The sequence below is a fragment of the Penicillium angulare genome (assembly GCF_028827245.1).
Source record: "Penicillium angulare strain IBT 27051 chromosome Unknown utg000004l_segment0_segment0, whole genome shotgun sequence".
NCBI classification, from domain to species: domain Eukaryota; kingdom Fungi; phylum Ascomycota; class Eurotiomycetes; order Eurotiales; family Aspergillaceae; genus Penicillium; species Penicillium angulare.
This window is the reverse complement of record NW_026623163.1, coordinates 5722386-5745258: the sequence shown is the minus strand read 5'-3', so window position 1 is coordinate 5745258 and position 22873 is coordinate 5722386. Positions and strand designations below refer to the sequence as shown.

Here is a 22873-nt window from a genome sequence, read left to right as displayed (position 1 = left end):
TGGTAGATATAACAATGCTGATATAGAAACCTGATAAGACACCAAATCCTCCCTGTCAGGATTTTAGACCATTTTGTGATATTCATAGTTACATGAATATGTTCATTTTTTTTAATTTCAAGGTTCAAGAGCCTAGAACTTTCAGTACCACACCTTACAAGCTTGACAAGGACTTAGTGTATACATCCGCCTGGTTGACAGTTTGACTAAGCAAATCAGGTTCTGGTTCATTGCAAGGGTGGAGGGCCCCATGTGTCGTGACCCAGAAAACTTGCTTTGGGTACACCGTTGACACTAGGGCCAAACTTAGATTCGGCGGGGACAGTCGGGGATTTTCTCGGTGGCCCCTCTCTAAACGGTCTCGGGTCGGCCGTGCCACGTTCTACTATAAAAGCAAAGGCGATTTCCTTGCTCATAACCCGGCAATTTGATAGAAATCAACAACAAGGACCGGCGAAAGGATGATGCGACCGGCCAAGAGCATATGCCTTGAATTTCTTATCGATGATATCAGTTGTTGCGGAAGATGACTTGCGTGGCTGAAGGCTCCACTCAAATAGATTAAAATGATGAAGCGCCCGATCGATCATGATCTCATCCGGCCGAGACCCGGTCGCTTTGGTGCGCTCTGTGCTTCGTTTTTTTCTCCACTCATGTGGCGTTCAACGGGGGACCTTATGAGAGCGATCTGGTACATGTGTTTGCTCTGCCAAGTTTCTTCTATCAAGACATCAGCCACATGGTAGCCCCAGTCCCCCAGCCCTATCTGTATAATCTTTGGAAATCTTTCACAACAATTTGCCCTTTTTTACTGAATAGACAAATATAAATGCATTTGCCTCGAATCATGATCATCATAGCCAGACGATGCTTCTTTAAAAGTTAAATTCTCTAGATGCCCTTGTCAAACATCGATGAGTAGACCAAAAGACTATATCCGGTGTACCGTTGCACTGTCCAAGGATTATCGTATCTCGCAATTCGAACTCTGATGTAATGATGATCCACGATTGTCTCTGGCTTTATCAAGTCTGCATACTGCACGACGTCGAGGCTGACGAGTCAACCAACCAACTTTGAAGTTTGGATTCATCAGCCACAACCCAGGCACACGAAAATATTGACAGCCTGACAGTGCCGTGGGAGGCAAATTACACTGCAGGAGCAATATAATGAGCGCGCCAATTCTGGATTCTGATTCGTTCACTTATGTTTTATTTAAATATGGTGGCCAACTTCCAAGGTTGTTTCCATGGCTCGTCGCTGCCCCATGACCAGTCATCGCTTAATATGGAGAATTTTCCCCTGTCATCGTATCCAGGAAGCCAATGCATCATACCTATCAATACAAATCATGGAATGCATTTTGAAAAGTCAAATAGATTCCTCGCAAAAAAATTAAATAATGTATTACTATGAAAAGGGAAATCGATCGCACATGTCTAGACTTATTTCTAACCGGATAAAGTTGATGGTCGATGTGTAATCCACTTCGGCATAGAATTAGTATAACGCGGAGACGAACGTCAAATGTGAAACTAATATGAAAAAAAGAAACTGTAACTGTAAAGAGGCAGTCGGTGCCACTGTTCAAGCAAACTAGCCCCTCCGCGTCATGTAAGACCGTACCCCACATCCTGCTATGTACACTCAACAGTCACGCTAGATCCACAAGCTGATTCGTCAATCTTCTGGCTGGACACAGGGATCGACCCTTTGGATACACGTTTCCAGCCAAAATGAGCTGACAGGTCCACAATTGTGAGGCAAACAGCAATACAAAAAATCCACACCAACGGCTATTCTTTGGAACCGGCACCCACCCCTCTATATTGCATATTTGCCCCGTGCACCCTGGAGAAGGTTTGAATCGATCTATCTTCGCACAACAGGTATTGGGTAGTTGGGGTAGGCTGAAGTATGATATCAACACCAATGACGTAGTATCATATTTTCATCCTGTGCCTAGATATTGTTGCAAGGTATATAGCTTGCCTGGTTCACGATCAATGATATCAGAATCTCAGATATTTCATTTAAACACCTGAAGTTACTTTAAAAGCATCTCTTTGGAATTTTCTGTTCCTCTTTCATCTTTTATATCTTTTGCATTAGTTCCGAACTCTACATATCGGTCCTGAGGCTACTGTATATTTACAATTTTCTATTCAACTCCGAAGATACGAAGTTTACGACGTCACTTTATTCAGCCCTATACCGCTTGAGCTACTCGTCTACTTTCTACCTTTTTTATTCGAATATTCTTTTGTTCAAAAACCCCCAATTTTTAACGCCAACCACCTGAAGTTCAACTGCAGCCCACCATGTCTTCCCCTGCAGTGAGTAAAGCACCTCCCAAGCTTGGTTCCAAGGCTGGAACCCCCGCAAAATTACGCAAGGGTTCCGGCTCCAGTACCGCCTCCAAGCCCAGCGTCACTGAAAGTCCCAAGTCCGTGAAGAAGTCAGGCACTCGCAAGCTCGCAACAAAAGACCCAAAGCCCATCCAAGACGACTTCGACGATCAATCTATCCCTGAAACCCCCTCGCCAAAATCCAAGAATAAGGCTATTTCTTCTGAGCAGCGCCGTCCCAAATCTCCTCCCGACGATGCTGTCTCTCAAGCATCTGGATCTGCCGCTCCATCGAGTGGATTTGCCGGTCATGCTAAAGGCTTCGCTGGAAAAGTGAAGGACACTGTTCAGAACGGCGCAAAGTCTGTTTCTCAGGACATTCCGCTTGATCTGTCTATTCTCAAGGGTCTTCAAGTCGGAGATGGTGGAAAGATCTTTGGCAAGAAGGGCGACCCTCTGGGTGAAGTCGTGGAAGGTGATCCTGAAGACCTCGTTGGCCAGACAGTCGGCGAAGATGGTGAAATTATCGATGAGGAGGGTGACCTGATTGGCCGGGTCGATGTTCTCAACGATGTTGCTGAACAAGCTCAGAATATCCCCGACGATGCCGAATCCAAGCTTGGCGAGGTTCAAGATCTTGTCACCGATCTTGCTCAGCTTGAAGGTTTGCCTGTGTCTGATGGCGGCGTGATTAAGAACTCAGCCGGTCAGATTGTGGGCAAAATTGTCGAAGGCGACCCCGAAGATCTCATCGGCTACACCCTCAATGATGAAGGCGAGATTGTTGACGATGAAGGCGATGCTATCGGTCGTGCCGAGCTCCTCCCCATTGAAGAGCAAAAAGCGAACATTGAAGATTCCGTCGATGATGCCACCGACCAGGTTAATGGCGCAAAGGAAGAAGTCGACGACGAATTCGAAGATGCACAAGACGGTCTGGTTGATGGTGTTGCCGATCAAGCCGAAGATGCTGTGCCTGAGGAGGTCGACCAAGCCAAGTCAACGGTCGAAGACGAAGACTCTAATGTCAATGTTAATGACGTTGAGGATACTGCTAATGAAGCCGTCGACAACGTCAATGACGCAGTCGGAGAGGCAACTGATGATATCAAAAATACCACCGATGAGACTGGTGATGGTATCGAGGACAACGTGGAGGACATCGCCGAAAATGTTGAGGAAGCCGCGGAAGACGCAGTTGAAGAGGCGTCTGAGCGTATTCCAGAGCTTGACACACTAGAAGGACTCAAGTGCAACAAGCGCGGATATGTCATTGACGAGGATACCGGAAAGCCTGTCGGCGAGGTCGTTGAAGGCGACCCCAAGAAACTGTCACGACTTGGCGCTACTCTTGACGACCAGGGCCAATTCTGGGATAACCGCGGCAATGTCATTGGAAAGGTGAAGGCCCTCCCTGTCGAAGATGACAAAGATGAAGAGGGACCTTTCGCTGGCCTTGAAGGTCTCGTTGTTGGCCAAGAAGGCTACATCGAGGACGAGAATCAAACCCGCGTCGGAAAGCTGATTGAAGGTGATGCGAAGAAGCTTCTTGGCCGTGGTGTGGATGAGGACGGTGAAATTCTTGATCGACATGGATCTGTTATCGGACGTGCCGAGCGACTAGATGAGCCTGAGCCTGAGCCCGAGGAAGAGTCTGTTACCGACCTTTCTGCTCTCAATGGCCTCACATGCAACAAGGCCGGATGGGTCATTGGATCAGAAGGTTTCCCCATCGCCCGTGTTGTCGAAGGAAATCCCAAAGAACTCGCCGGCAAGAAAATCGAAGACGGCGAGATCTACGATGGCAAGAAGGTTGTTGGTCGCGTGGAACTGATCCCCGAGGAGGAGCTCGAGAATAAGCCCGAGGGCCCATTTGCCGGCCTAGAAAGCCTCGTTGTCACCAAAGACGGCTTCGTCGAGGATGAAGATGGAGCTATCGTTGGCAAGCTTATCGAAGGTGATGCTAAGAGACTCCGTGGCCGTGCTGTTGATGAGGACGGTGAGATTACCGACAAGTATGGCAATGTGAAGGGTCGCGCCGAGCCTTATGAGCCCCAAGAGGAGGAAGCGCCCGCTGAGGAAGATCTGTCAATCCTTGAAGGAAAGGTCGTCAACAAGTCTGGCAATGTCGTTGACCCGGCCACTGGCGCTATTGTTGGACGCATTGTCGAAGGCGACAAGCGTCTCGCTGGCCGCAAGGTCGATGGCAAAGGTCAAGTATGGGGTGATAATGGCCAGGTTATTGGACGCGCCGAGCTCATTCCTGGATCGGAGCAACAAAAGGCCGAGGGCCCTTTCTTCGGATTTGAAAATGCTGAGGTTGGAAAGGATGGTGTTGTCATTGATGCCGGTCGTATAATCGGACGTCTGGTCGAGGGCGATGCTAAGCGCCTCCTCGGTCGCAAGGTGGACGAAGATGGTGATGTTCTCGATAAGAATGGCAACACCATTGGCAAGGCTGAGCGATGGGAGCCGGAGGAGAAGGCTCGGGATGTCAACCCGATGTCTGGTCGCAAGGTCAACAAGGAAGGAGAAGTGCGTGATGCCGATGGCAACCTTATTGGCAAACTGACTTCTGGAAACTTGGCGACCTTGGTTGGAAAGTCAATCGACGATAATGGATACGTTGTTGACAACGAAGGCAACAAGATTGGCGAATGTACTTTGCTGGAGCATATTCCCGAGGAAGTCGAGGAAGAGGTGGAAGAAGAAGGCCCATCTCCCGAAGAGCAGGACGCTCAAGCTAAAGCTGAGCACGACCGCCAGCTGGCCGAGAAAATGATCTCCATCCTCAACCAGACCTTGGACAAGGTCAAGCCCGTCTGTGACATGATCATCCAGGTACGTTAGCATATCGCACATCACATCCCCAACATTTATTATATTCGACCTATACTAACTTTTTATTCCTTTCTCAGAAAATTGAGAAGGCCGATCGCACTCCAAAGGACGAGCTTGACGAGGAGAAATTGGTGAAGGATGTTAAGCCTTTGCTCGAACAAGGTGGTCAAATTCTCCAGGAATGCAATGGTGCTATTCGTGCCCTCGACCCCGACGGCCGCATTGCAGCAACTGCCAAGGCTCGCGCCTCTTCTCGTGATGCTACTCAAGAAGAAAGCCAGCTTGCCGATTTACTAAAGACTCTGACCGAGACCGTGGTTAAGACCATCGATAATGGTAAGAGGCTCATTGCTGATATGCCTCACGCCAAGAAGAAGCTCAGCCCCCTTTGGGGTCTTCTGTCTGAGCCACTGTTCCAGATCATCGCTGCAGTTGGACTTTTGTTGAACGGTGTGTTGACCTTGGTCGGTCGCCTATTGGATGGTCTTGGTTTGGGTGGCCTTTTGAATGGCATCCTTGGTGGACTGGGCTTAGATAAGTTGGTCAGTGGATTGGGTCTCGGTGGGCTGACAGACGCTTTGGGTCTGGGAGGAAAGTAATTGGAAATTCTCTCAAGTTTCTTTGGATGCTTATACCTCGGTTTATATGTCTAATTATTCTGGGTTGGTTATGTTTTGACAGTTCAAATGTCTGACGTCGTTTGTGTTTGTTTCTATTGCGTTTGACTTGTTGCTGTTCAGATGTATTGATTTGATACCTGTATTTATAATTCTTCTACTATTTATTATGGTTTGTTTATGATGGTTCATATCAAAATTCAAAGTTCTTCCATCAATTATGTAGACGAGCAAGTCTTGCATACTTCGTGGTTCAAAGCAATGTCGATAAGCGTAGATAAGCAAAGATTAGATTCTTATCGCCTTATCGACTTATCACGTATCGTCTTGTGCGGAAAGCGTCGGTTAATGGTGGCCCGCCTCTATCTCCGCGATTTCCCCCTCAAAACATCCACTTTCAGGCAGCTCTCACGGCATTCCGTATTGCTAATCACGATCTCCTGATTCACCGGCCATATTCGGACCGTCACGGTTGGTTATGGATGCAAGGCCACCCCGCCCGGATCGGTCTTATCAACGGACATACAAGGCATGCATTCCCTGTCGGCAACGGAAGGCTAAGTGCGATTTGGGTGCAGGTTCAGATGGCCTACCGATCGGCCCACCTTGCGCGCGATGTCGCAGAGAAATGAGGGAATGTGTCTTCCCGGAGAAACGCGCCTGGGAAAGGTCCCGAAAACGTGGTAAGTTGGTGTCAAATCCTTCAACCCTTGTACTTACGGGCGCTAACTGGTCATATGCAGGTCGTTCAATCGAAGAAGGCGATGAACAAATATCCCCGGGGTCAGAGTCGATTGTATCGCATGCGACGCCTGAAGCATCGAAAAAAAGGGTTGTCCAGCCCGACCAGTCACCTTCACAATTTCCCGGTTCCAGTCCCTTTCAGTCTGGATGGCCTCTCAGCGGACATTCCCCTTCCCTACAACATGATCATGGCACTCATATCGGCCCAAGAGCCAGCGCGGAGCCATATAATCACCGCAATCATATATCACCTCAAGATCAGCAGGAGCATCGACATCATTCAAATTCAAGCTTGGTCAACTCCATGATGCGGACAGTGGTTGCCAGTGGAAACGATGCCCTTAATATTCTATTCGAAGCAGCCACGGCTCAAAATCAAGAAGAAGATATGCAGCACGAATCTAGTCCCTCCGTGGGCCCGGGATTGAATAATGGCAGTTTCAGTCATAACGAGCGTGGCGCTCGGAATTATGCAAGCCCCATGCCTTTTGAACCTATTCCAAGAACTAAACGACCTGAAATGTTAGTGGAGGCAAAGCAGAGAACGCTGGGAGTTTGGGAAGCTTGTCGATTTGTCAAGATGGGTTGGTTCACTGCTCGAGAAGCCGTCACACTCATTGATCTGTATGTTTGAAAGATGCCTCGGATCCTCCCCAGTTACTTATTTTCTGTGCTGACCTAGGTGGATATAGCTTCTTCAAAAACATGTCCTGTCTATCTCCTATCCTAACCGACTTCTACTCCAATCACCAAAACCATTTCCTCCTCATCACCCGAGAGCCGGTATTATGCTCTACTATTCTCATGATCTCTTCTCGGTATCACATTTTGCCAGGCGCCGGTGGCGAGTCGAGAAATTTCTTTATCCACCACCGTCTATGGCAACATTGCCAGCAATTAACCATGCGATTAATATTTGGCCAGGAAAAGTCGACAAAGTCCAAGGTTCGAAGTCTCGGTACAGTTGAGGCATTACTCTTGATGGCCGAGTGGCACCCTCGCTCGCTGCATTTCCCCCCTGAAACAGACGGTTGGGACGATGACTTGATCTCCTCGGAGCCCAAACAAACCGACAATACTGACCCTCACGGTTCATCTGCCAATAGGTGGCTAGACGATATGATTGAACCTTCAAGAAGGTCCGACCAAATGTCGTGGATGCTACTAGGGTGCGCACTCTCTCTTTCTCATGAGCTGGGCATTTTCGAAACGGAGGAGAGTGACTGCACAGATGATGATGCACAGTGGAGAGAACAGATTGCACTGAGGCGGCAGCGGGTCCAACGGCTGCTCTATGTGTATATAAACCAACTTGCATGGCGCATTGGCTGCATGTCACCGATTCCTCAGTCTTTAAATCATGCAGTCCTAGGTGGACGAAAGCCTCGGGGATTAAGTCAGCCAGGTAGTACCTGGCTGATATTCATGGATTCGTGGATTGAGCTAACAAAACTAGCGCAATCAGTAACCGACATGTTCTTTCCATCTGCTAAATTTGCGCGCCAGCAGCTACACAGCGGCCGTTATGTTGGACTACTCGACCATTTTCGGCCCCTGCTTAATCAATGGAAAGACAAATACCTGCAACCCCATGTTCTCGATAAATCCTTCTACAATGATCTATTCATCGAGTATCACTTCGTCCGCGTGTACACTCATTCGGTCGGGATGCAAGCCGTTGTAGAACGTGCTATAGCAGATTCCGACCCCAATTTTGAAGATATGCGTCCAACGACAATCGACTCGACCGATTATGAATATATTCAAGAAGTTATTGATGGTTGTTGTCAGATCTTGCGAAAGGTCACTCAACTTGCAGAAACGGGTGCACTTCGGTATTCTCCAGTTCGAATCGTTCTGCGCATCACTAGCGCTTCCATATTCTTAATGAAGGCCCTCAGTCTAGGTACCCGAGAAGCGACCTTACGAGAATCACTTGAAGTTTTAGAGAAAAGCATCAACGCATTAAAATCGAACGCGCTGGATGATGTTCACCTGAGTACTCGCTACGCAACTCTTTTGGATGTGCATGTCTCTCGCCTGCGACGTAATCTGCTAGCATCCTCTAAAGCTATTAAGAATAGCCGAGGCGCTACACGTCGCTCATCAATGGGACCTCCTGCATGGCCTGATATGGGTGATCGCACCAATGAAACGGGCACTCCAATTACTCAAGACCTGCCCCCGGATATGGGTCTGATGCCATCATTTAACGATATTGGAGACGATTGGCTCTCGTTGCCTTTTGATCCATCAATGGCACCTTTCGGCATAAGCAATAGTGGCCAATTCCCAATGTGTGAAGGTGGTGCTTTAGATTTCATTTGGAATCTACCCTCTTGAACCTTGATGGAATATTGTTAATGATACAGCTGCATATGTACGTACTTCTCATGGTGTACATAAGTTATTCACTTGTAAAACAGATCCTGTACGCAACCCAAAGAATGAGATGATAATAATTAAAAAGGTGGCAAAGATGCACCGAGACATATTCAGTCAGAAATCCTACTACCTGTACAAAAGCTATGATAATAATAATAATACCTACTATAGTAAAAACACGGGGACGCTTTTGACCTCAAAAGCATGCAGTGCTTCCCTAGCTACCCATCTATTCTTCCTCCCCAGCTTGGTAGTATGAAGGATAGTCACTCTCAAGGACATCCTGCGCATCCATCCGCTTAAATGCATTGCTAATCTCATTCTCCCAATTACTCCGAGCAACCAAAAACCACTGCACAAGTCCAACGCAATACAATGCCACACATTGGCCAATCCAAAGCCCTTTCAGCCCCCAACCATGGAAAGCAAGGTAAATACCTAGCGGTAGCGCAAAGATGTAATAGCTAAAGACATTTACAACGGCACCTACATGCTGCCGGCCCATACCACGCAAGCTACCACCACAGCTTCCATTCATGCCGTCTGCGATCTGGAAAAGAGCAACAAAGGGCATAATCTCAGATACAAGGCTCACTACTTGCTGGTCGCGGTTGAAGATTTTCGCAAAATGGTCCCTGCTACCCAGCAACACTGCAAGGACTAAGGTTCCCAGGAAAATAGCCAGGAGGACGGAGATGTGGGCGGTGCGCGCAGCTCCTTTTGCACTGCGCGCACCGAGTAGATTGCCGATACGGGATGATGTTGCTATTCCCAGACCAAAGGGTATGGTGTTGAGAACTGAATCGGCAGTCATTATGACACTCTGTGCTGCTAGAGAAGTTGTTCCCAGGCGACCTGCGGCGAGTGCCACAATTTCGAATGCCCACCACTCTGTTCCGATGTGTAGAATTCCAAGGAGAGAAAGCTGTGCAAATGTCCATATATTTTCGAAGGCTGCTCGTGACCATCCTCCCCAGCAATCGGAGCCGTCAATGAATTTGGCGTATAAAACCAACAGCACAAAAGCGAACCAGTATGAGATGTTGGAGGCGAGGGGAGCGCCCAGAAGTCCATATTCAAGTGTATAGCAGAATGTGTAGGTCATCAGACAGTGGCATGGTAAGACGATCATCATAACGTAGGTTCCGGCGCGCATGATTCCTGTGATATCATGCTATTAGTATTGTATTTCCTGATAGGCTAGACAAGACGAAACGGCCTCCTACCTTGAGCTTGAAGATATTTCTTCGTAACCTCGAAAAAGATGTATCCCAATCCACCAGGAATTAAAACAGTAAGATACTGCGCGCTAAGGCGCGATAGCTCAGCGCCTTGGCCTAGAGCTAAAAATATAGGCTCTGAAAAGGTCCAGAGAACAGCAACAGGGATAAAGAAGCCCGACAGCACAAAAAGCGCCCGTTGAAGTAAAATTCCCAGATCATGCTTGTTCCCACTTCCCGTAAACGTAGATGAAGCGATCGTATCAAGGGCCGTAGTTCCACCAAGAGCAATCATCCACCCAGTAACCAAAGCAAACATCTGAGAAAAGGCAGCAACAGCCAAATTTATGGGAGACGATTGACCAATAATTATCGCGGTCGACGTTTGCAAACTCATTTGCAATGTATATCCGAAAATCACAGGTACTGTGTCCTTCAACAGCTCCCAGGACTCGATGAGTAAAGATTTTGTCCTCGATTTATCGAAAGACTTAATCTGATCCTCTATCCTTGCCCAATGATCGTCCTCCGAGGCTGGTCTCGGCATAAGGGAAGTATATTCGTCTGGCGGGGGATCGCCCCGTTCGTACCAGGGGGAACTTGAAGAGGCATCTGCATTGTTGCGCTCAATGTCATTCCCATTTGGACGCGACATGTTGAGAGCGTGATCGAAAATCAAAAAGAAGACGAAGGAAGACAGCAGAGATGAGAATTTTCCAATATGGGATACAAAACTGATGGGGATAATTGGGGAGTTTCTGTTCGCACCATTAGGATTCATGTAGCGGAGCTGTTTCTTCCCCCCAAAGTGAGGGAAATTGATGCGATTTACTCAAGACTGCAGAAGTGAAATTGAAAAATGACGAAATTATTGCTTCCAGCCTCTTCATATTACAGAATTTGCAGGTGGCGATCGACAATTCTTAGTCTCATGCAGAAGGGGCTGTTCTATAGGCTGCTTATGGTGTTGGCCCAGGATTTCAGCTCCACTATTCTGCATGAACAATTCGTCAATTATGCTAATAAGATGCTTTAAGAGGGTGCCAGACAACTCCAAACAATCTGGAAAGCTTTTGCCATGTTCCAATTGCATGCTCAAATGCCGGGTCACAAATTAAAGAACTGAACCATAGATATAGGGGAACTTTTGGCACCCCAGAAGCGACAGGTTGACAGCTTGTCCGGACAACAGGTTCTTGTTCATGCATAAGGGTGGATCATATTCTTGATCGACATTACAAATCGCTCCACTCTTTCAGGTTTTCCGGTGATCTACCTATCATCGAGGACTTTCTTGTTCCACTGCATCTGTAGCTGAGATCCCACGGGAGAGGTGGTACCAATCGTTGCTTCGAAAGAGTTGCCAGCTGCGAGTTGCCATTGCATTTCTCTCGCTTGCCCTATGATGTGAATGGTTTCTTTTACATAATGTGTGGGTCATGCCAGCTGTCCACAAAAAAGTACCCTGCCCGCAATCAAGGTTAGTACATGATGGGATACCCCCTTACGGCTGATCCCGGACCCGGGGACGATCATGACGAATTTGCGCGATCTAGTCGCATGATTTCGTTCCTAAGAAAGCATCTTGTATGGATTGTACATCTCAGATTCAAGCCAAGCTAAATAGACCAAGGTGCTCTCAAATCAGCTTCCGTGCTCTGGAACGCAGAATACACATGTTATTAGACACCTAGGCGTATATGCGTCATAACATTTTAAGTCTGGCAACATTTGAACATTTCTTGAAATTTTCAGGCACCGAACAAAAACATTAGCTACTAAGTGTACATTTGGCGCCTTCAATATTCATACATAGCACGAGGTACCGCGTCTGTTCACATAATCAAACAAATAGGATATCAAAATACATCGCTTCGAGTCAAAATGCACACCGAGATTCCGAGGTCGAATCTCTGAATTTGTTCAATCATATCAATGATTTGAAGGTCTCTTTTGGAAGAGGCGCCCTGTATTTCCGTTCGGTAGGACGTCTCCATCGCTGGTATCGCTTTCCGAGCTGTCGTAAGATTCGAAGATGTCGTTATGCCTCTTCGGTGCAGAGGTAGTAGGAGCCGGTTTGGCAAAAGACTTTTGTTGCTCGGCTTGGCGTGCTGCTTGTTTAGCTATCCGATCCTGCAAGAGTGTTTTCAAAGTTGCCCGGGTTGGAGCAGGAGGCTCCTGCTTTATCGGGGTTGACTTCGTTGACTTTGCAGGGGATTCGCCAGGGAGCGGATGAAAGCTTTAATCGCGTTAGTGGTTCTGATTGGGTTCCAGAGTAAAGAAGATGTCACGTACGTCAAGTTAGGATCCAAGTCAGAATCAGAATCAGAATCAGACTCAGACTCCTCTTCTGAAGACTGATCTTCATCTTCTGACTGGTTTGCACGGGCCTGAGACTTCTTCTCAGGCTCAGTTTCCTGTTCACCTTCCACCGGGATTGAATCGTCTCCAGATTTCAGAACCGGATTCTTGACATTGTTCAGGATTGCGCGGTCTACGCTGCTGTCATGGTCATGAGGACCAGGAATGTCGGAAGTAGGTTCAGAATCTTCTTGGCTATTGGAGCCGGCAGCCTCTTTTTGTTCAGATTGCGAAATTGGCTTCTCGGTTTGTCCGTTGGCTGAAGCGGGAGGAGGATCGATCAATTCTTGATCTTTGGAATCAGAGCTTCCAGAAACGCTTGAATCTTCATCTTCATCCTCGCTGCCATAATCACCATCTTGTTCGGATCCCGAAATTGGCTTCTCGTTTTTATCATTGACTGGAGCGGGGGTAGGATCAACCACCTCTTGATCTTCGGAATCAGGGTTGCCGGAGACACGCGAAGATCCCTCTTCATTCTCACTGACAGCAACGTCATCTTGTCTGGGTTCCGAAATTGGGTTCTCAATTTGACCATTGACTGGAGCGAAAGTAGCATCAACCATTTCTTGATCCTCAGAATCAGCGTTGCCAGAGACACGTGAAGATCCCTCGTCATCTTCGCTGCTAGTGCCATTGTCATGTTCCGATTCCGAAGCTTGCTTGTCTTGTACATTGGCTGGGGCAAGGTCTAGACCACCCATTTCTTGATCATCAGAATCAGAACTGTCGGAGATCTGTATAGGTGAATCTTTCTGCTTGGTGCCAGCATCATTTTTAGCCGGTGTCGACTCGACTGCTTCCACATCAAAGATATTACTGTTCTTGTTGGTCTCGGTCTCATTGTCCTCATCATCCGTCTCCTCGCTTCCTTCACTGTTCGAGCCTTCCTCCTCGCTACTTGAGCTTTCCTCACTGTCAGATATCTCATCCCCGCTACTGTTGGATTCTTCCTCGCTGGATTCACTATCATCTTCACTTTCCTGAATTCCTTTATTCTTCCCATTATTTTCAGGTTGTGCTGACTGGGCAAGCTTGTCCTTCCTATCTTTGAATTCATTCAGAAGGGTCTTAAGCTTCTGATTATCTTCAAACTTGAGGCTCTTTTTCGGGCGGTCCAGAAGATAGCATATCCTTTGTGCCAATACTAGCAGGGATTTATCTGCCTTGGGATCGTTTCGCAATTGCCTGGCCTCGTCTTTGGACCGTTCTTGTTGAAGGCGCTCTTCAGTCAACCGCCGAATCTTTTCTGGGTCAACACCCGGTGGATATTGGATGTTTGATGCTTGGCTGCTGGTCGGGACCACGCTCTGGCTACTGGGTGGAATGGAATTTTTCTCTTTTTGACGCGAAGCAGAAGCAGAGATTGAGGCCGGCTTCTTATTCGGATGACCATTAGCGGGTGGTGTAGCACTTTCGGCAAAAGAAATGCGGCGATTGGGGTTGGCGTGTGTATTCTTGGAGGATTTTGACAAAATGCTTTGAGGGACAGGTGGGAGCTGAGGTGACGAGTTTGAAGGTGCAATTTTATTAGCCTTCGCACTACCTGTAATACCTAGTCCCAGCCCATTTTCGGCTGGTTGGCTGTAGGATAGCCTTCGATTTGGACTGGCAAAACTGGAAATGCGTGTGGACTTTCGAAGTGGAGGGGTTGTGTCGTTGGACTGCGCTTCCTTTTCCACCCGGGCTTCCTTGGCTGGTGTGTCTCTTTCTGGGCTGCTTTGTTTGCGCTTACGAGATCCCTCTCGTGGGCTAGGAGAAGTGACGGCTGGACTTTCGCCATTGGTGACAGGAAGAGGGGAAGTGGGAGAGATTTTATCGAGGGGTTTGCGGGGGATTTCGACCGAAGAAATTGGGGTATCGTGAGGATGTTCAGGGATTGGTGAGAATGCTTTGCCGAGGGGTCTCTTGGCCTTTTTTCGAGCGTAGGCTTCGCTGGCACCCTCAAAATCCTGAACTACCGAGGGAAATCGCACAGGGGCGTATGAGTCGTTGGGCTTCTGAACTACGCGCACAATGCCACGCTGATCGTGGCCATCTGCAAGAGCTTTGCCGCGATCAACGAACACATCGGCAACACTCATTCCAACTTCAAGGTCAATCGAGGGCATTGTGTCATCGAGTAGCTTCTTGATCACAAGTTGCCTATATGTTCAAAATATTGATTAAAAACCACCTCCACCGAAGCGTTGGGAATTGCATCACTTACTCGGCTTCCGGGCGCAGGGCTTGCCATTTTTCTTTGATCAAATAAGATAGATCACCCATTGTGTAGTCCTCTGGAGTCTTGAGGGTCAAGAGAAATCCTGCATAAGTCTTCTTTGGTCCGTTTGAATCTTCATTTTCTGGCCTCTTTCCGAGGACAGCATTGAAGATACCTCCATTTTGGCCGGATTCTCTTGGGTAGACTCGAACCTCAAGTCGGAGGAAAACCATTGTCGCGGGTGCGCCGAAACAAAGTAGGATGAGGGGGGTCAATTGGATCGCAGAGGAATAAATAAGATGCCAAGCTATTGAACTCTTGTGCAAGCCTGGATGGAGGGTAGGATGGAGGGTAAGATCGTCATCTCACCAGGTGAGAGCAATGGAAATGAGGATCAAGATCCGAGCAAACGGAGATGCGCGAAAAGTGAAAGAGAGACGCGAACGTTTATGCCTGATACCGCAGGCCGCTTATCGGCTCGGTGTTTGTGCGGAGATAGCGCGTATGCCCCTCGCCAGTACAGACAAATCGAAAGATGTTGAAGGAAGCTTCAAATGTTCCTAGTTGGAACTCGTGTTCCTTCCACGTTTTCACTGTCATTTTTAACTCGTCCCGAATCGCGCTCATCAACTACTGTACTCTACAAAGGCTTGTGAGGCGATGTGTGCAAGATAAACACAGTCACAGAAGCAAAGGCAATAAATAGTACGGAATGGGGTGCATTCAAGCGAGTATGATTGTTATTTGATAGATAAAGCAAATTTAAAATTTTCCCATAAATGTTGTAAAGATCGTTTACTCGTACGTGGCCACTCACTCCGGCGGAGTGAAGTAGCGTTGAAATCGATCGATTCCTGTCAATTGTAACTCTGTGATCACCCAATGGCAACTCATCAAGAGACTGGGGAAGCGTACTGTCCAGAAGTTGAGATATCCTTCTGGCAAGCCACCAATATGGCTCTTGAGGTTTTCTGGCATATCGTTGTAATGGTTGCGCTTATTACGAAGAGCACGCAACAAATCTAACAAGCGGGAGCCGGTATATTTGCGCTGCTTGCCCAGGTTATCCTTGAAGTCGCGGGGAAGCAGACGCAAGAAGTCATTGTCCGGTCCAATCACATCGGGCGCTACAGACTCTAAGTAGAGAAGAGCATCCGATGGTGGATCACGCGGCTCAAACTCAAAGTGATCAGAGACATCACATAGAAAGCTTAGTCTATCAGATGGTGGCCAAAAGAATGGATGCATCAAAACGGTGCTTGCATCAGGTCTATGGGGAGAGATTTTAGATTAGTATGAGGAGCAGAAATATTGAGAAAGATGGAGAAATGACATACCGTCGGCGTGGGTCTAGAGACAACATAGAGCGAATCAAATCATCCGCCTCAAAGGCATAGTCTCCCAAGCGATCCAGTTCTTGCAAATCAAATTGGCCTTTTACAATATTGGCTTCTCGCATAAATTTGCCGTTCTTGTCGAATGGATGGCTACCGCGGGTTAAAACGTAGTAGAAAACGCAGCCCAAGGAGAAGATGTCGATAGCGCGGGTCGCACGGCGATTGGTCTGGGGGTCTACAACAGCCGGCTCAGATGATTCAGTATGTTGAGACGCAAGACTAAGGGGGCCGGTATCATCATCAACGAGTAGCTCCGGGGCTCGCCAGCCAGAAGTCCCAGCGGCATGCGCAGTCGTAGCACGGAAAGAGCTCTGATTGTCATCCAGTTTCTTGCACAGACCAAAGTCTGAGATAAGGAGTCGGATCGCTCGTGTAGCAGTTCGACCTCGAGGGGTGGCCACTAGAATATTCTGAGGCTTCAGATCCCGATGCACAATCTTGAGAGAATGCAGATATCGAACTCCTTGAGTTATCTGACGCAGCACATCCGGCATATCCAAGCCACCCTGAACCAACTCAGGATGTTGAGTTGGGCGTTCAATAACATCTTGAAGAGATGCAGGGCAGAGTTCAAGACCAATGTACAAAAACCCAGCCGCCTGTTCGCGACAGAAATAACGGATGACGTTGTGATGGTCATCGCTTTCTTGTAGTAGCCCGACTTCATGAGAGGCAATATCATAAAATTCCATCAACATACGTTTGATTGCCACATTCCGGCCATCAAATTTACCGCGATAGACCACAGTACCGTGGCTGCCATGTCCAAGGACAACATCAGTGAAGACTTCAAGCCGTCCAATGCGAACGACATTATCTACTTGCGTCATTTCATTCGAAACAGTACGAGTCAATTGAATATCTGGTTCGAGTCGAGGTTGTGGTACCATACGGTTAACCTGCTCAACCACCTGGTCAGCCTGGTCAGCGGCATCGCTCTCGGCACCGGGCTTCTTCCGCCGCCTGTGACTCTTGCCACCCCGTGTACCACGGGCACGGCCTTTCTTCTTCGGTTTCTCAGGGTCCAAGGCTCCTTCCTCGTCATCTCCAGACTCGTTTGTCTTGAAGCGGGTCGTTTTGCCCGACGGTGGGGTGCTTTGGTCTCGAGATTGCCTGGGCGTAGATTCGCCGTCCATATTTGAGTCCAATAAATCAACGTCGACAGTAACGTCCGGCACCGTCCGAGAAGGGTTGGTGAAAGAAGGGGAAGTGCCGACAATAGGAGTAGCTGGGGTGGAAAGTGGCGTTTTGTCATTGGAGCTGATAATGTTTTTAATGTCCAACTTTTGCTTGGCAAGATCTCGAATATGATGCGAGTTGAAGTAAATGAAAGTACCAATAAAGAGGAGGATGAGGGTAACGACAATGTCGAGTGCGTTATCCCAACTCTTTCGGATAATGGCACTGTTACGCAGGGCGGGTGGGAGTGCCAACTCTGACGGGCTGCGAAGAACATCGTGCGGAGTGTCATTGGTCAGCTCGCTCGTAGAAGAGCTACCAAGTCGTGGGATGGATGGGCGTAACTGTGGGCCGTTTAATGAGTGTACGCCAGCCAAGGCATCGCGCTGTTGGTGTGGGTTCAAGCTCATCAAGGAATGTCCTCTACGAAAAAAGTCCTTGTCGTAACATTGTGCCATGGAAGCACGGCCAGTGACCAAAGGGTAGGTTTCTTCTGACAGGGCATACCATCCACCAGCATCTGTCGAGTCAATAAAAACTCGCATGTCTCGACCATCCTCTAGTGTACCGTAGTCGGGGTCTGGAGGCTGCAAGGGTTGTGACAACAGCACAAGTGGAGTTGAACCGTCAGGAGATTCCTTGTTGGTTGGCCGCACGATATCGAAAACCCGGGCGACCGGAGAGGGGAAGCGTTGGGTATAGCGAGGTCGGTCCATCCGAGAATGGTCAAAGCCTAGGACAACCCCATCGTGCATGCTGTACACATGGCTCTGGTCCATGGTTCGGAAGTATTGACTCTGGAGGTCCATATCTCGGTTATTGGGGGCCCATTCAGAGTACTTCAAAGTACAAATCTGGTCTCCAGTTTCAGTGTTTTGAATCGCCACAGCGTACTCGACACGGCCAAGGACTAATGTACCCGATGTCGTTTCACACTCCTCAGAATCAATATCCTGGCCATCTACTTTGCGGCATTCCTGGCCGGATGTAAATGGTCCCCGAGAGCTGAAAACTCGCAAGATACTTCCAGTGCGGGCATCGATGGTGTATAAAGTCGTTTCTTTTCGAGCGGTGTAGGTGACTGCAGGTTCAATGCCGGAGTATGGGGTTTGGTCTACCAGCTGCTTGACGGTCAATCCAAGCTTCTGGAGCCCTGCCTCTGGGCCTGGGCTATAGATGTACAGGCTGCCATCTTGGCTGGGTTCCACAATCCAGAGGAAATCATCTTCAGGTTGGGTATCGTCGAAACTCGTTCGATTGGCGCGGTGATAGATGCTCTCGACCACAGGACTGCTGGGGACTTCTAAAGCCCAGCGATGGGAGCCGGTCTTGCGGTCACGAGCGTGAATGGTTCCGTCAACGGTCGCCAACAGGACAAAGTCCTCGACCTCCCAGTCCTGCAAGGACCGCGCATGAAGCTGCGATGCCAGACCAGCAGCAGTACTGCTAGCCTGGATGGGAGGGGCTCGAACGGCGCGGCCGGAGCCCGCCAGAGCCAGAGTTGCCAGGGCGCTCGCATCGTTGGATTTCACGATGGGAGGCACGGCCGCAGAGGCCGTGTATTTTGAATTCGATACTGATCCATCTGCCACTATTGGTATAGAGACATGAGATGCAGAGGTATGGGGTTCTGGGTGTTGCTGCGGAACAACCAGGACTGGGAGGAGAAGAAGGGCGACGCTGGCGGGAAGTGTCGAACGGGCGCCCGGCAGCCGCCACCGCATTGTGGAAACTTCAGCACTGCGAACAGGTCGAAATTACAAAAAGCGGCGAGCGGGTTGTATAAGGACGATCGAGATGTGTGCTGGGTCGCTATTGAGGGAGGCTAGATGGACAATTCGAAGGGACGTAGGATGTGGAGCAGAGGCAAGAATTCGGATAGCGGATCATCCCCCACCCACAGTTGGACAATGGGATAGCTCGGAGATAGGAATCCGCACAAACAGAGAGATAGCAAAGACCCTATCCTTGAGAAAGGGACCGGAGGGATATGGATATATAGGGGAGGCGTCGACAAATCGATGCAAGATGCAAGTCTGAAAGACGAAAGGGGGAAAAAGAGAAACAAGAAGAAAGTTGAAGATCAAAAGGCAGATGCATTGTGTGTAATACTCAGGTACAATACAGCACTATCCCTGACACTCCTGTCCCGTCCTTCACAAATTCGGGGCGCATTACCTAGCGCCTGCGGTATTATGTGTATGGGTATGGTAACATCGAATCAGCTAGGGGGCCGCGCCATCAAGGGTACGCAAATTGTTTCGAAAACCCCGAAAAAAGCCCCCTTTTTGTATGGGACATGTACCCCGGGGGTTAAATACATGTGAAGCACTTTCCGTCCGATTCGAACAGTCTAGCCTTTTAGATCGTTTCCACAGCTTTATGCTATAGTATATCCAAGCCACCATGCTTCAGTCGGAATACATCAATACAAATCCAACACAGCCACCATCACATACCTAGTACTAGTAGATATACAAATTTCAGAGTGTGGAATGTTCTTCAAGATCTGGAAATGAAGTTTTCTACCTATTATCACACTCTGGTGACAACATTTCCATCAAGTTGACTGGAAATACATTGTACAATATATAGTCCATATTTCAAACTCCCGAGGCTACGCCTCTAACAATCCTCACCACCCTTTCCAAGGTTTTTCAATCAGTTCCCAATAAATGCAGGTGATATAGCAATCGGGTTGGGTCTTTCATGTATTATTTATTTTCTAGTCGGGACACCCTTGTAAGCGTATCAGAGAATTGACTGATACAACTTGAAATCGGTCAGCGTATAAGTTGATCCTTGTTGTAACAGACCTCTAATCGTACTACTAGTAATACATATTCAGTGTTGGAAAAGCAATATATAGTACTAGTAGTAGATACCACCCCCTTTTTTAAGTGCCTGTTGGACCCGAGGGAAGCCATGAGAGACCCTTTATTGTAACTTCAAAAGAAAAGGACCACTGGCAAGGCTTCTTCAAGTTTATCCCTCATATACCCCTTCGGTCCACAGCAAATGTTAACATCCTTACGCTGTGTAATGTATCTTTATCTAGTGATCAACTTCCAAGGTCTCCTTCGACTTTCTATTGAGGCTGGGAGTATTCATTACATTTCAATAGGCCAGGGTTGTGTTTTACTAATCTGCACCACTGGCACTGTATGCCATGTGCAGTATTGTTCATCTTCCAGGGCTCATTCGCACACAAACAAGGCCACCCATACATAACCCCTCATTTGACAGGAAGTCACTGTCTGTATTACCTTATGATGTTTTTGTTTATGAATTGGTTCAAAGAGTTCTGAGTGGTTACAGGTATCCGGAGCCGAGGGATAATTATAATTGCCTTCTCCAATGACTCACTCTGGCGGGAGTAGAAGTATTAAGAAATATCATTGATAACGAGAGAGTTCAAGTTTCAGTGGAAATTTGATAACCCAGTGTGACCTTGTCAACGCCTAGAATCACAGTCTTGTATTTGTGGCTCTGGAATATATACCGCTCTCTTGTAGCTTCCATGGTTCGAAATTCTGCATTGTTTCACAATTGGGAGGACCTTACGCTGCCTGAGTCTTATCTTCATATTGCGTGATCGTAAGCTTGCGCTGCACAGTTCCTTTCGCAGTCCGGGGCATTGGGCGGTCAGCATCGGTGAAGATGAATCGCTTTTTGTCAGTCCTGTGCAAATCCTCCATAGTAGGCCAAAATAGATCCAGAATTGTGCTCTGCAGTTCATTCGGTGCATCCCTATGTTCACTCTGTTGAACCTGATCCAGCTGTTGACGAAGCGAAGCACTGGGCTCTACCAAGACCACTACGTTGGGTTCTGAAACTGTCATGAGGACTTTCTCAAACAGATCTCGATGTTCTGCCAAGACTCGTTCTTCAGTAGAGCTCGGATGCCACGTAGACCCCGATGGGAAGATTTGCGTGTCGTCGGCCCGACCATGAAAGAACCATATACTCTCTGCTCCGGAACCCGAGGGCCGTCGAAATAGATCTTTGGTAATGTATTAATTTTCATCGGGAAGAAGACAAAAGACCGGCTGCTTTTTCTTTGGATCTGGATGTCTCACAATAACAACAAGATATAAACCATCTCCCTGATCACGAAATTCGATATTATCGTCCGGATGAAAGCACATTCCCTTAAATGTGAACGGATCAGACCCCGCATCTACCTTCCAGTAAATTGTATTCCATACGCCGGACTCACTGGAGCCGATTGTAGTGAGTATCTTGAAGAGTTTTGCAGCTTTGGATCCGGCATATTGAGATACTGGCCCTCCTGCCCAACAAATGGTTTTGATTCCCGAATTCAGACATATATGCTGTAGATTGGTGTCCAAGCCAATATCCTCTACAGTGCTTGGCATAACGGAGATAATGTCGACTGGGACGTGTTGGGCGACATGCGCAATTGTCTTTGTTGTCGGTGGCATTGTGCTTGGTGTATAAATGATAATAGAGCCAGTATAGAGCGGGCCAAAGAAGCCAGCTAGGAAAAATCCCATATGAAAAGGGGGTAAATTGGTGACATTACCTCTGTTATGCATGGGCATCTCTTCTATAGCTTCGTATTCTGGCATTGGTGCTGGATATCATTGTTGACCGACAGCTACTCCCCACTCAAAAGAGTAAATAATTGGTCTAGGAAAGCCTGTCGTGCAAGAAGTATGAAGAACACAGGCATAGGGTCATTTTTACCCTCCTCAAAGCTCTTGGTATACGGGAAGTCTTGTTCATTATCAACGAGGTCAATGATAGGCGGAAGAGTCCATAAGCATAGATACCCATGCTCGGCGACAAGGACATTTGGCACATCGGTGTCTGACAAGGATGAGACGAAGAGATTCTTGCATCCAGTTTTCTTCATAAGGCGGACTTGCCCGACAATGCCATAGAGATGGGATGTAAGCAAGCACTTATACCCGGCATTGATTGCAGCTAGAGTGATAATACTATGGCCCATATCGTTAGGCCCGATGTATGAAATGGTCTCGAAGTCTAGACACGGGCCCAAATTTTCGATGATCCATTTTGTTATCCCATTGACGGCATTGGCAAGCTTCCGGTATGTTATTGACCGCATCCCAAATTCATATCCGATTTGAGACATGGACAGTTCACCGAACCCTGTCCGGTGCATTTGCAGTAAGCTCATCAAGGATGGTTGGAACGAGCTTGCCGAGAGGACTATAAACTTCGCGGGCTTCGTAGTCGTGTATATGGGCCATTTTAATTGAGTATGCGGCTTTCTTTTTGGTAATCAACAGACTAGTAGAAGATATGACGATAATGAATTGTAGTAATAAGAAATGGGAAGTGGCCAGATGGTAAAAATTCTTAGAATTGCATGGGGGTTTTGAGCTATAAGTACACATTTCCAATGAAGTGAAGATCATCTCTTGTTTCCGTAATAGCGCCGTATCCTAGGCAAAAGTGCGGGGCAAATTGTGGAAAGTGTTTACAAAAATACATGCTTACCCCATGACTTAGCCAGTTAGAATCAATCCGTTCAAAGGCCGGTCTTTTGACGAGGTGCCAAATCTATCGCTAGTGAGGATCTTAT

At 47.8% G+C, this 22873-nt stretch overlaps 8 protein-coding genes across 8 annotated transcripts; 2 read left to right on the top strand and 6 right to left on the bottom strand.

The window, feature by feature from the left end:
• Positions 1-2324: 2324 nt before the first annotated feature.
• Positions 2325-5791, top strand: N7478_006044 (DUF3659 domain-containing protein; the record flags this gene model as incomplete). The annotated part of the gene is made up of 2 exons (XM_056922258.1): positions 2325-5192; positions 5270-5791. The coding sequence occupies 2 exons, from the start codon at positions 2325-2327 to the stop codon at positions 5789-5791; spliced, it is 3390 nt and encodes a 1129-aa protein (XP_056780295.1).
• A 646-nt stretch (positions 5792-6437) lies between these two features.
• Positions 6438-8896, top strand: N7478_006043 (fungal specific transcription factor domain-containing protein; the record flags this gene model as incomplete). Its single annotated transcript, XM_056922257.1, has 3 exons — positions 6438-6492; positions 6553-7177; positions 7246-8896. The coding sequence occupies 3 exons, from the start codon at positions 6438-6440 to the stop codon at positions 8894-8896; spliced, it is 2331 nt and encodes a 776-aa protein (XP_056780294.1).
• A 271-nt stretch (positions 8897-9167) lies between these two features.
• N7478_006042 (MATE family efflux transporter) lies at positions 9168-10813 on the bottom strand (the record flags this gene model as incomplete). Its single annotated transcript, XM_056922256.1, has 2 exons — positions 9168-10099; positions 10165-10813. 2 exons carry the CDS (start codon positions 10811-10813, stop codon positions 9168-9170), a joined length of 1581 nt encoding a protein of 526 aa, XP_056780293.1.
• A 1277-nt stretch (positions 10814-12090) lies between these two features.
• On the bottom strand, positions 12091-14955 carry N7478_006041 (uncharacterized protein; the record flags this gene model as incomplete). The annotated part of the gene is made up of 3 exons (XM_056922255.1): positions 12091-12397; positions 12454-14664; positions 14729-14955. The coding sequence occupies 3 exons, from the start codon at positions 14953-14955 to the stop codon at positions 12091-12093; spliced, it is 2745 nt and encodes a 914-aa protein (XP_056780292.1).
• Positions 14956-15535: 580 nt separating this feature from the next.
• On the bottom strand, positions 15536-19022 carry ireA (bifunctional endoribonuclease/protein kinase IRE1; the record flags this gene model as incomplete). Its single annotated transcript, XM_056922254.1, has 2 exons — positions 15536-15992; positions 16060-19022. The coding sequence occupies 2 exons, from the start codon at positions 19020-19022 to the stop codon at positions 15536-15538; spliced, it is 3420 nt and encodes a 1139-aa protein (XP_056780291.1).
• Positions 19023-20858: 1836 nt separating this feature from the next.
• Positions 20859-21140, bottom strand: N7478_006039 (uncharacterized protein; the record flags this gene model as incomplete). Its single annotated transcript, XM_056922253.1, has 1 exon — positions 20859-21140. The coding sequence occupies one exon, from the start codon at positions 21138-21140 to the stop codon at positions 20859-20861; it is 282 nt and encodes a 93-aa protein (XP_056780290.1).
• A 174-nt stretch (positions 21141-21314) lies between these two features.
• On the bottom strand, positions 21315-21890 carry N7478_006038 (NRPS-like enzyme; the record flags this gene model as incomplete). Its single annotated transcript, XM_056922252.1, has 1 exon — positions 21315-21890. The coding sequence occupies one exon, from the start codon at positions 21888-21890 to the stop codon at positions 21315-21317; it is 576 nt and encodes a 191-aa protein (XP_056780289.1).
• Positions 21891-21919: 29 nt separating this feature from the next.
• Positions 21920-22450, bottom strand: N7478_006037 (NRPS-like enzyme; the record flags this gene model as incomplete). The annotated part of the gene is made up of 1 exon (XM_056922251.1): positions 21920-22450. One exon carries the CDS (start codon positions 22448-22450, stop codon positions 21920-21922), a length of 531 nt encoding a protein of 176 aa, XP_056780288.1.
• Between the last annotated feature and the right edge of the window lie 423 nt (positions 22451-22873).